The 11925-nt window shown below is 35.0% G+C and overlaps 1 protein-coding gene across 1 annotated transcript; it reads left to right on the top strand.

Annotated features, from left to right (window-relative positions):
* Nucleotides 1-988: 988 nt before the first annotated feature.
* Nucleotides 989-10663, top strand: LOC127421427 (cholecystokinin-like). The gene is made up of 3 exons (XM_051664467.1): nucleotides 989-1033; nucleotides 1766-2022; nucleotides 10354-10663. Exons 2-3 carry the CDS (start codon nucleotides 1767-1769, stop codon nucleotides 10482-10484), a joined length of 387 nt encoding a protein of 128 aa, XP_051520427.1. The 5' UTR covers nucleotides 989-1033; nucleotide 1766; the 3' UTR covers nucleotides 10485-10663.
* Nucleotides 10664-11925: the final 1262 nt, after the last annotated feature.

Below are 11925 nucleotides of genomic sequence, written 5' to 3'. Positions count from 1 at the left end.
TTTGATGTTTATGGACTGACTCCATTTACTTCTTTACTATAACCATGATTTTTGCTCTTTTATTTTAAATGAGCGATAAATTGAAATAATTTGTGATAATCAACATTATGCCACAAATGCGGTTAATTGAGCTAAACCTATGTTGAACCCTAAATATTGCTTTAAATGAACTAGTGAAAGTAAAAGGTGCTTTAAAAAAAAATTACAGGACCTTAGATATACACATTCCCTTATTCTTATACATTTTATTCAAATCCTTGATGTTGATATAAAAAAAGAAAGTCCATGGGCATGTTATGCAACTACCATGAGCAAAGCTGCAGTAAATACAAGTGATATGAAGACTTCACAAGCAGCAGTCTTTCAATAACATCTCATTTACAAAAGCTCTTGCTTCACCCCTGATCTTCCAGGAGTACAGGTAGGGCTGGTCCCATGACTCTTCCACTCCTTAAAGAAAATTCCCACAAGATATTAAAGGACTGAAATGGGATAATTTGTGGGAATATGTTAGGAGTGCCACCAAACCTTATTCACATAAAAATCCCTTAAGACTGCACATGCTTCTCGTGTGACTGTGATGCTTGAAGACCCCACCCTGACCATCACTCAGGCAGACATGGTTTAATTAGCTTCCAAACTGTCCTTTTTTCCACACAACCCTCAGTTGTTCCATATTTTTTGTAGTAAATCAGTTTTGCCCTGATCCCTCTTCATTGTCTTTGTGTGTGTGTTTGGGTTAAGATTAAAGTATCTCTAAATGTAACTGTTTATTTTTGCAATTAAAAGTTGTTTCTCTTTATTCTTTTCTCAGAACTACTATTTTTGTCATTCTAAGAAAAAACATCTCTAAGCTTCGAGTACATAGGTTATTGAAACAACTGAAACACTTTCCATGTGTGTGCGTGTCTATGTATGTGTGTGTGTGAGTGCATGTGTGTGCACATCACAGCTGGGTATATAAGTGCCTTTCTCCCTCCTTCGTGAGAATATCCACTTTCTTTCTCCTCCAAGCACACAAAAGCAGAATAAGGTAAGAGTAATATCATCTATCTATCTATCTATCTATCTATCTGCAAGTCTTTCTGAAATTATTTTTTTGTCAATTGTAAATATTTAATAATTGAAATTTACAGCATAGAAGTGTCAGACATCAGAATAGAAGCAGATAAGAACATTTGGCAGCGTCAGTGGAACTTTTCTAAATATTCTAAAGTACTTGCTGTAATATAACAATAAATTATATTATTATGTTATTTTATATGACATTATTATTATTATTAATAATAATACAAATATATATATATATTTGATATACTTAAGATATAGGTATTATGTATATGAAAAAATGAGTGCCTTTACACCTTTCACCTTTTGCAGTATAGCCGACATTCATATTGTTTAACATTTCACATTTTGTTTGAATTCAAATGTGACTTATGCATAAGTAAATTAACTTTTTCTGCATAGTTTCCCAGAGAGTCATCAATAGTAATCAATAGTTTTTTTATCAATACCAAATGAACTGTATTTAGATTTGTATGTGCTACATTCCATTAGAATAAAATCAGTTTGGGCATTACTGATTGAGATTTAAGAATAAATCTGACTCGGTAAAAAAAGGGGGAAAAAAAAGGAAAGAGAGCAAAGAAAAAACATAAAAATGTATGGCAGTAAGAACAGAATTTAGGACACTTACTAACAGGATTTCTTTCACCATGTTTGCCTCTCTTTCTCTGTTGCTCTCTCTTCTTCACATTTGCAGGATGAACAGCGGGGTGTGCGTGTGTGTTATCCTGGCTGCTCTTTCTGCCTCCTGTTTGGGTCGGCACCGCTCCACTTCTCCCGACATTGATGACAGCCCTCTGTCCTCACAGATGGATGCCAGTTTAAGTGGGCACCAGCAGGTCGCCCGCTCCACCAGCCTCAGCGCCGCCCTCAAACAGCAGCCAGCAGCTGACACAGATTCAGACACCCATGCCAACCTCAGTGAACTGATTGCCAGACTCATCTCCAAAAAAGGTGAGAAACTTCAGTGTTTGTATAGCTCCACTGGTAGAGAACAGCACCAGGAATTCCAAGGTCATGGATTTGATTCCCAGGAAACATACAAAAATGCTAAAATGTATATCTTGAATGCACTGTAAGTCACTTTGGATAAAAGCATCTGCTGAATGAATGTAAAAAAAAAAAAAACTTCTCATCAACAGCTGAACACCAGACAGCATCTTGCCATAAAATTCACTACAGTTTTACAATCTCTGAGATGACTCACAATAGCCCTCAATAATAGATATTAATCTTGACATACAGAACAAGAGTGGATGATTCTTTGCTCAGAAGAGTAACTTCAACAAATGTGTTGTGTTCTGCACAATAGATTAATCCATGTACAAACCAGAACGAAAAATATTTAATATACAGCGAAACCTTCTGCAGTACAGAGAAACAGACAGAGAGGAAAATATTGGAGGAAAGAATATTTATATTTACCATATAGCCAACTCAAAACCTGATACAGCAAAATGGCTCTTAATAAGAAGGCAGTTCTTTGGTGAACCTAAGGTGCTGAAAAAGAACCATTGAAGAACCTTGTTAATTGTGTGGTCATTTCAATCCTTTATGCACTGCTTTAAAAAGTTGTTTGAAGGTGGTGTTCTTATATTTAAAAAAAAAAAAAAAAAAAAAAAGTACAGGCCAGTCTCCACACTATGTCCACACTATAAATTTAGAGCAAATTTAATATAATTTTTTTTTTTTTTTTATGTTTAACTTCGAAATTCAGCTTTTCAGTATATAAGCAAAGGAGTTTGTTGAGTAGGTCACACCTGACAAACATCAAGTAAAGTTCCTCATAATGAAAGGAAAGCTTTTGTCATGCACTAGCCTTGGGTTAGCGTTGCCGAGCATTGGTAAACAAAAACAAACCCGAGTGAACTATTTATTCCCCAGGTGTGGAGGTGTGCATCATTAAATTGTATAACCTCTCATCAGGGCCTAACCTTTTCCAAGGCTGCATAACAATTACCATTCATAATGGCAGGAACAGGGAATTCCTCCTTTCAACATGTAAGTTGAGTGTCACACGACAGCTGTGTCATAACGGCTGGCTCAAAATGACAGTTATGAATTACCAGCAGTTACCTAATAAATCCCCACCCCCCCCCCCCAACAGTTAATTGTTTAATACAGTAGGATGTTTTTTCCAGAGGGGCACCTGGAGTGTGTGTTCATGTGTGTGTGTGTGTGTGCACATGATACACTCAACCACAAAGAGAAACAATGTCTATTCAGTGTATAGTGGGAACTTATTGCTCCATTACAGTTTTTCTCAATCGCTTTGGCTCATTTTTTTAAACAGACTTAACATTCTCTAAACTGTAAGTGCAATTGTCACAACTGTTTTATGGGACATCACAACTCTGTTGTATGTCTGCAAAATGTAGTAACTCACCCAAAACATTTTCCCAAAACAATTCATGCTTCAAAACCTAGTTATTGTGTCATTAAGTTGGCCAATGCCACCAAAATGAAAGGTTTTTTTGTCATCATGTGAGCCGTACTGGTCAAAATGTTTAGATATTTTTTCACCATGGCAGTCTACCCTGGAAATGTTTGTTATATACATATTTCATTTTTGTTCTACTTTTTTGTTGACACTGACTGCTTACTGTACTATACAAGAATGTCAGTTTTGTCTAGCTGAATGCTATTGTGTATCACACTGAGCTTTTTAGATACCAATTTCAACAGTAGGTAAAAGTTTACTGGGAAAAGTCAATATTGTACGATACTGTAGTACACAGAAAAAGGATATGCACATTTGTATATATACAGTAAATTTATTTTTGTGTTACATGTAAACAGAAAATTCACATTTGCATGTCCATTTTTATACATTTCTTACAAGTAAAGTCATACATAGTGAACAGAAAATTGCCAGAAAATTATATCCATGCAAAAACATACAAACAAGCAAAAAAACAAAACAAAAAAAAAAAACACAAAAAAACCTGCAACAATGAAAAAACATTCCATGTCATAGATATTTAAGGAACATACATGTATGTCTAATGGATTTTGGTAATTGAATGGATCATTTTGCATGTGATGGCTCACACAATGAAAGAATGTTTAGAAGTTGTGAAGAGTATGACAATTTCACTGAGAATCAACTATGCTTTTAGTTATTGTGCAAACTGTAGACAATTGCACTTACTCTTTTGCACACGTGCCAAAACACGTGAAATTTGCTTAAATGAATAAGAAATTCAAATCTGGTGTGAACAAGAAACAAACTATTCAGAGATTTGAACTTAATGTTTTGAAAAAAAATAATTCTCATTTGAGAATTGAGCCAAAGCGATTGAGAAAAACCGTAATAGAGCCCTACTTTCTCACTCATTCTTTCCACTTTCTCTCTCTCTCTCATCTGGTGTGTTTTTATATTATGTCTTCTTTTCAATAATTGTGAGTAGGAGGTGCAAGTTTCACACATGTCAGCATGTCAGAACTAGTCTACAACTCTTTCCAAAATGAGCTGGAGAAACATTCAAAGACATTATACTTTGCGTGTGTGTATGTGCGTTGTGTTTAAAAAATTTCCCATCTGTTGTAAACACTATCACACCCTTGACAATAGCTTGAGTGACACTTACCATTTTGTATGCAGCTGAAACATTACCCAGACATTGCCGCATCCAATATCGTGACATTGAATCAGTGTTTTATCCCAAACAATAGTAAAAAACAGTTGATGCTCAGCAACAAAAATTATCACAATTCACAGTAGGTCAAGGAAATGCTACACAATATTACCTGAATGGTGCAAACTCTGTCTCTTTAAATGACACTTTGTATTCACTTCTATTGCAAAGCTTCAGTGGCTGCGACCAAGACAAGGCTTTGGAGTATATAGTGGATATAGTAGCCTACATTTGCTGTAAAAAGTGAAAACTTGCAGTTGTTACTAGGGCTGCGGATTTAACGCATAAATTCAGTGCGATTGATTATATAACGCATTTTAAAAATTTGCTTTTTACTTTATAATGTATTGTTAAACACTGTAGTAATTACAGAAGGGCATGATGACACGGTAACACGGTGACCGCTTGGGTGTACAGTCAAATACACACACAAATTATGCCAAAATGCAGAACTTGGCAAATATTCACGTAAACACAATCAGTTATGTCTTCAATGAATGTAAACAGTTGTGAAAAATCAGATGTGTGTCAGTATATTGGATCTGTGCATTAGGTCTTAAAATGTAAATGCAGCCTAATATTGTACCTACTGCTGTATGTGTCGTTAACAACAAAAGAAAAAGAGAAAATCACTCACTGCACTTGAGTGAATAACTTTTATAGATTTAATAAGGATCAGTGTATATTTAATGAATACAGTGAAGACTATGAAGTTTTTTATTTATTTTGATTACTTTATTCATTTTCTGAATGCTTACTTGAAGTTTGAAATACTTCCAGCACTGTTCATGTCATTTGTATCTTTGTTATATTGTGTTTATTTGTCCTATTACTAGTCATTTGTTTCTATGTCCTTATTTTGTTAATGACTGTTTGACTTTAATAATTGCTTGAGAAATTCTTACTTACATTATTTAGGCTAATAGCCTATTAATTTTTGCTGTGGTATCGAAATTTGTATCAAGCATTGTGAAACTTCACTGGTATATACAATTTTGGAATCGTAACAACCTTCCTGCAAAAATAACTATATTGTGATATCGTTATCGTGATATAAAATTACTCATATCATGAGATTTTGGCCATATCGCCCACTCCTAGCTCAAGCCTCCATGTCTGAAAACAAATCACAGACAGTTGAATTTTATAAATGAATGAATACTATGAATGAATGAATGACTATTATTATACATTACAATAATAATATATCTGATTAAAGGCTTAATTGAGGTGCTGGTGCTGGATGATTAGCTATAGACTTGAAAAGGCTATATGCAGATTATGCAGGAGAGACATTTTTATTCATTAGGCCTATTTTGTATTTTATGCACATACAGGCTACAGCACGTTGTATTAAAATTGATTAATATGGTTCAACAGTTTTAATTACGCCCTGGCCCATGATCATGCAAACTGTTTGTATCGGCCTTCTAAAAGGCCGTGCATGGAAGCATGGCTTTGGTGGGTTAGTTTTCAAACGCACTTCCACCACCCGACATTGTTGCAAAAGTTCTTATTTATTAACTCCAGTGAAAATAATGAATGGAACGTAGATTAAAATTAAACTCAAAATAATACAAAACTAAATCTACTTATAAGAATTTTTCCCAACAAAATATTGTCAAATGAAGTGGTCAAAAATCGTGTCTGACCCACTCCACGTCTCCCAACATTTGCCATACTCTACTCAAACTGCCGGCCTCTTATTATTCTTATGATGTATCTACCTTGCACAAGTACTCCCACCCACGGTCTACATCCATACAACAATAAACATATTAAAATAAACATAACACATTCAATTAAACTGAATATTAAAATATTACACCACTGAACTATAGGCCTATGTCTTTTTTTTTTTTTTTTATAATAATAATAATGGCTACAACACGGTCTGATGGCTCCTTAATAGCAGCAGACTTCAACAGTAAAATCATGGGTCTGGCTATCAATCTGTTAACTTCAATTTAACTTATTAACTTTAAGTTTGTTAAGTTTCTCTAAATGACCCGCCATTATAGATTTCAAACATCTGTGATTAAAATAAAAATAAGTCAAGATTAGCTGCAGGAACCTTTTTTGTAAATGTTTTATAAAACAACTACAAAGCCTACTTATGAGCATTGAAATGGCATGTAAGCCTAAGCCACTTTGCATCCGCTGTCTAGTAATTGACACGGGTGTGTCTAACTGGTTGAGATGCCAGGCAGATATTGTTTTTCGCTTTATTTATGAAGGACTTGATTTTCATTTTCTCCTTAGTAATTCAGAAAATAGCAAGAAAACAAAAATTTTAAAAGCCTGTTCTGGGACTGAAAATAATTTTAGTCATAAAACTGCAATCCATATATTTTTATTTTTATAAGCTACACTAAAAAGGAAGAAAAGGACAAAGAAATAAGAGGATCCTTAGCATGTTAAATAGTGGTAGCATAGAGTCTATGAGTGGATAGGCAACCCCCCTAGGCTTACAAAAATGGTTTAACCCTTGTGCTCAGCAGCCAATGGGAACTTACGACACTCATCCGTTCAAACTGGACAAGTGGCCAAATGGCTCAAAAGTATGTGAAATTGAGGTCTGAGATCACGCATTGTTAATTTGTTGTTTGTATGTTGTCTACGTGTTGTTTACACTGTGATTTTTCACACGTAAACAACTTGTAAACAACACGTAGACAATGCGCAGACAACACATTATTTGCGCGTTGTCCACGTGTTAAAATTCACGTATATTTGAACTGCCTGGCGTTCCATATTGACAAGCCCTCATAATAACACTGGGTTCACACATCCTCCGTGAGCAGGGCATGAACAGCACGGTGAAAGTTGTACATAATTTACGAGTTGGCTATTTCGTATGGTCTCGCATGATGTTGTTTGAATAAACTCGCACGACTTCGTCACGTGCAAATTCCCGGATGTCTAATGCAGAAGTAAGCGCAAGTTCCACACACGAGGCGTTAAGGACATACTTATTTATATTATGCCCTTACTCAAACCCCTTTGTAAACATGATAGGAAGCTGTGTGTGACAGAAGCAAGTAATTGTCGCATATTAGATGGAAATGATGTCCAGCAATGTCATTAGCTGTAGTGAAAGTCGTAGGAATTGAAACGAGTGCAGTCTCACTATATCATACGAATTAGCCAAATTTAGAAAACTCATACGTATCCTTACGATTTCGCCGTGAGAGTGTGTTGGGCTTTCACATGAGACGCAGCTACAGCTCTGCGCAGAAAATAATGTTATCTCTGGGTTCCTACACCAAACATTTTCTTTAATAAGGCCATAACGTATTTTTTGAGAGGGGGTTATTGAATACTATAACAAATTTGGTCTTCATTAAATCGTTTGTACATGAGTAGGAGGACAACATTTACACCACAATAATAAATAATTTACAGATAAACCCAGCCCACACAGTATTGGGTCCTTAATCATCTGCATTTAGTCAGAGAAAAAAAAAACTGTGTTCCTGTGTCGAGAATTTGCATCCAGCCTGACAGCCCATAAATGATTAAATAAGTTATAATATTAAAATAACGGCATTTTTTTAAACACCTTAAAAAAACGTATGTAGACTATGCGACATGAAGGCATACTGTAAATTAAAACAATAACTTACCATCTGCACAAATCTGCTGAAGCTACTGTATCCCACACCTTTCCATTGCTATTAAATCCTTCTATAATAAATGTTGAGGGTTGTACAGCATTTTGTAATTCTCAACCTCCACATTCAGTCGGGTCTCGTTCATTATGTGGCCATGCAAATCCAAATTATGTAAATTATTGGTTCAACGAATCATCTCCAAGGTTATTATCATAAACTAAAATGAAAACGAAATGTAAAAAAAAAAAAAATACTTAGTTTTAGTTTTTGTTGCGATAGGTTTTTATGCTGCCTTCACATGCTATCGGAATTATCGTAAATACCAGTTTCCCACTTGGATAATTTTGATACCCGAGTTTCCGAGATGGGAGGAGTCCTAAACTTGATGTTGTTTTACTAATATATACGTATATAATATATATATATATATATATATGATTAGCAACAACATTGATTTTGATGCATTATTATTTTTTGTGCAGTGTCAGATAAAAAAAAAAAATAAAAAAAAAAATCACACTCAGTACCTTAGAGGACAAATATGTCCGCGTCAAAAAACTGCCATAAAAATATTATATATTAATATTATTTTCCACTTTCACTGACTTAGATTTTTTAACCAGCATCAGTCCTGATCATAACTACCAAATGTTCATTCATTTTCAGGATTTTAACCCTTTAAATGCCAGTTTGTTTACATAATGCCACTGTTGTTTTTTTACACACACACACACACACATACACACACACAAATTTCTCAATACACACATACAAAACACACTCTGACATCCATACCAACACACCCACACAATTTTAGCTGCATCATTTATTAAATTGGCCTGTAGCGCTCTATAATACAATAAACAGAAAATAGGACAAAAGCATGTATTTGCTCCATAGGCTAAACATGAGAAAAATGGTGACATCTGATTTTATGCTTTAATGGCACTGGGATCAAATATTGCAGTTTTAATGTGTTTCAGTGGGGACATTTTTGTCCTTAAGGTCATGTAGCTATTTTGTGTACACAGTGTATTATAAATGTATTGTAGGAACTGAGGTTCAAATATCAAAATTCCCAAAAAAAATACACACTTTTGGCAAAATGTTCCAGCCAAATGATCGGAAAAACACAGATAAAAAAAGACAAAAATGTCCTGAAGGTCGCACAAGGGTTAAAAATGACTCTCATTGGTGCAACCTAATGTAGTCATAATATTTTGACGAATAAAGGCACAGCCAGTGCATTTAAGATGTTACCACATGAATGTTATATGGTACCTAACAAAATATATTTTACAGTGTGAAATGATAAAACAGCTTTAGCAAAGTAAATCTGTCATGGAAAATTTTGGGCTTTCATTGATTTAGTCTGCAAATATTTAATATAGGCTTAGTTTCTGGAGCTTGCATCACTTGCACCAAAAAGCAACAGTTCACCCTGACATCTTTCTGAAAAAGCCCTAAACACTTTGTTCTGCCATTAGCATCATCATTTGCCCATGTAAGATTCTAGTTTAACTGGGTCCAGAAAACTGGGGGCAAGTGTAACTTTAAGTTTAACTGTACTTTGACAGTTTGCCATTTAAAAATATGTAAGAATGAAAGAGTTAAATCTTTATATTGATAGATAGAGAGAGAGAGAGAGAGAGAGAGAGAGAGAGAGAGAGAAAGAGAGAGAGAGAGAGAGAGAAGTTTCTATATGTGAGATAGCTGGGCAGATAACTTTTAAGTGATGCAACCGGACCCAGAGCTGGTGAGATAAGAAGATAAGAAGACAAGGAGTGTATTGGGGCAAGACATGTCTGGACATCTTGACATGGCAATGTCAGAGAAAGCATCTTCACATTCAGATCATCACACTCATATTGATATCCTGAGATAACTGTCAGACAGCAGCCTACTCTCTCTGTCTCTCTCCTTCATTCACAATCATTTGAGTCTTCTCTCCAACAATCAGACTTTAGAAACAAGTACAAAAGACACATCAAAAGATGTAGACGTTTTTATTAATTTATTTCTGTCTCTCATAGGCTCTGTTCGGCGTAACTCTTCCATGAACAACAGAGCAAACAGTCTGAACCATAGGATAAAAGATCGGGATTACGTGGGCTGGATGGATTTTGGCCGCCGGAGTGCCGAGGAATATGAATACTCATCATAAAATCCATATATATATATCATCCAGCTCCTCTCTGCCACAAATAAAAGAGTATATTTATTACTATTACTATTGTTATTATTATTATTCTAATGTACATTTGTTAAGAAATCAGTATAATGCAATATATACATATGCCTAATTTTGCCAAAAAATAAAAAAGACAAAAAAGTCTCATAGTATTGTTGTTGTTTTTAAATCTTGTCATTTTATTTCATTTTATTTTCTGTCACATGCACAGTGGTTTTTGCTTCAAAAGAACCAACAAGCTGAAGTGTGTGTGAGATTCATGAAGACACAGTTTTCAATAAATCTGGTCAGCATTCAACTTTGGCCTTAAATCCTACAGACTCTTGCAGTTTGTCCATCGAACTCATTTGCGATGACAAAGCAACTCTCTTACAAGTACTTGCTTTAATCGAAGGAAGTGGTCACCAAATGGCTTAAAAAATGTTTAGCATCTTGTAAAGTCTGAGTAAACATACTCTTTGCATAAAAAGCCCTTAAAAGAGTCAAAACTCAATCCATGAGTAATGAACAAATGGAGGAAATGCTCTTTGGCTTAATGTGATGCAGCTAGAAACAGTGAAAGACATTAAGAGGTGAGGGTGGGGGAAAAACTGTGGTTCGAAAAGACCATTTTAATTATTTAGATGTTCTACTGACACAGAGAAAAGAGAAAGAAAGTGGAATAAGAGAGAGAGAGAGAGCGAGAGAGAGAGAGAGAGAGAGAGAGAGAGAGGAACTTCTTATGTATATACTTCAATGGACTCAATTGAGGTGGAAGTTCTGTCCAAGGGTAAAGATTTCTGTTTGACAGGCACATTGAGACAGAAACAGACTGTCAGGAGGAAGACAGACAGATGTAACGGACCTCTTTACAATAACAAGCACCAAGCTGCATATCTCTACAGACTGGTCATCAGTCACACACACATTTAGCTATCTAATAGGGGACATTTCATAGACATCTACTGTTTTTATAGAAAGCTAATTATAATGGCTATAGACTAATCCAAACCTGTACCTAGCTTAATTTTACACACACCACTATAAATAGGATGCATCTGAATGAGGTATTTACCCCATTAAAAAGCGGTTCATTTTGCCGATGTTAGCATGTTCAACTCACATGTCAATGTGAGTTGAACCCCAGTGGCCCGCCTAAATTTGAGTGGTAGGATGGTAAGACTGGTATTCTCATTTTCCATCCCACTGGGAGTTCCATGACCCCACATCATAATAAATAGACCAAACAAATTATATTTAAACAAAACATCAATGCATTATGACTGCATGATAACATTTAGCGGGGTAAATATTAATTTAAGTTAAATATTGATTAAATATTTGCTTATGTTTAAAAAACATTTACACGTTCTAAAGACTATAAATTGTATGCACAACTTACACTTTAATTGAATTAATTAATGAATGAATACTT

This window comes from Myxocyprinus asiaticus, chromosome 30, assembly GCF_019703515.2.
Source record: "Myxocyprinus asiaticus isolate MX2 ecotype Aquarium Trade chromosome 30, UBuf_Myxa_2, whole genome shotgun sequence".
NCBI lineage: Eukaryota > Metazoa > Chordata > Actinopteri > Cypriniformes > Catostomidae > Myxocyprinus > Myxocyprinus asiaticus.
The sequence above is the reverse complement of the archived record's forward strand: the minus strand, read 5'-3'. Positions and strand labels throughout refer to the sequence as shown.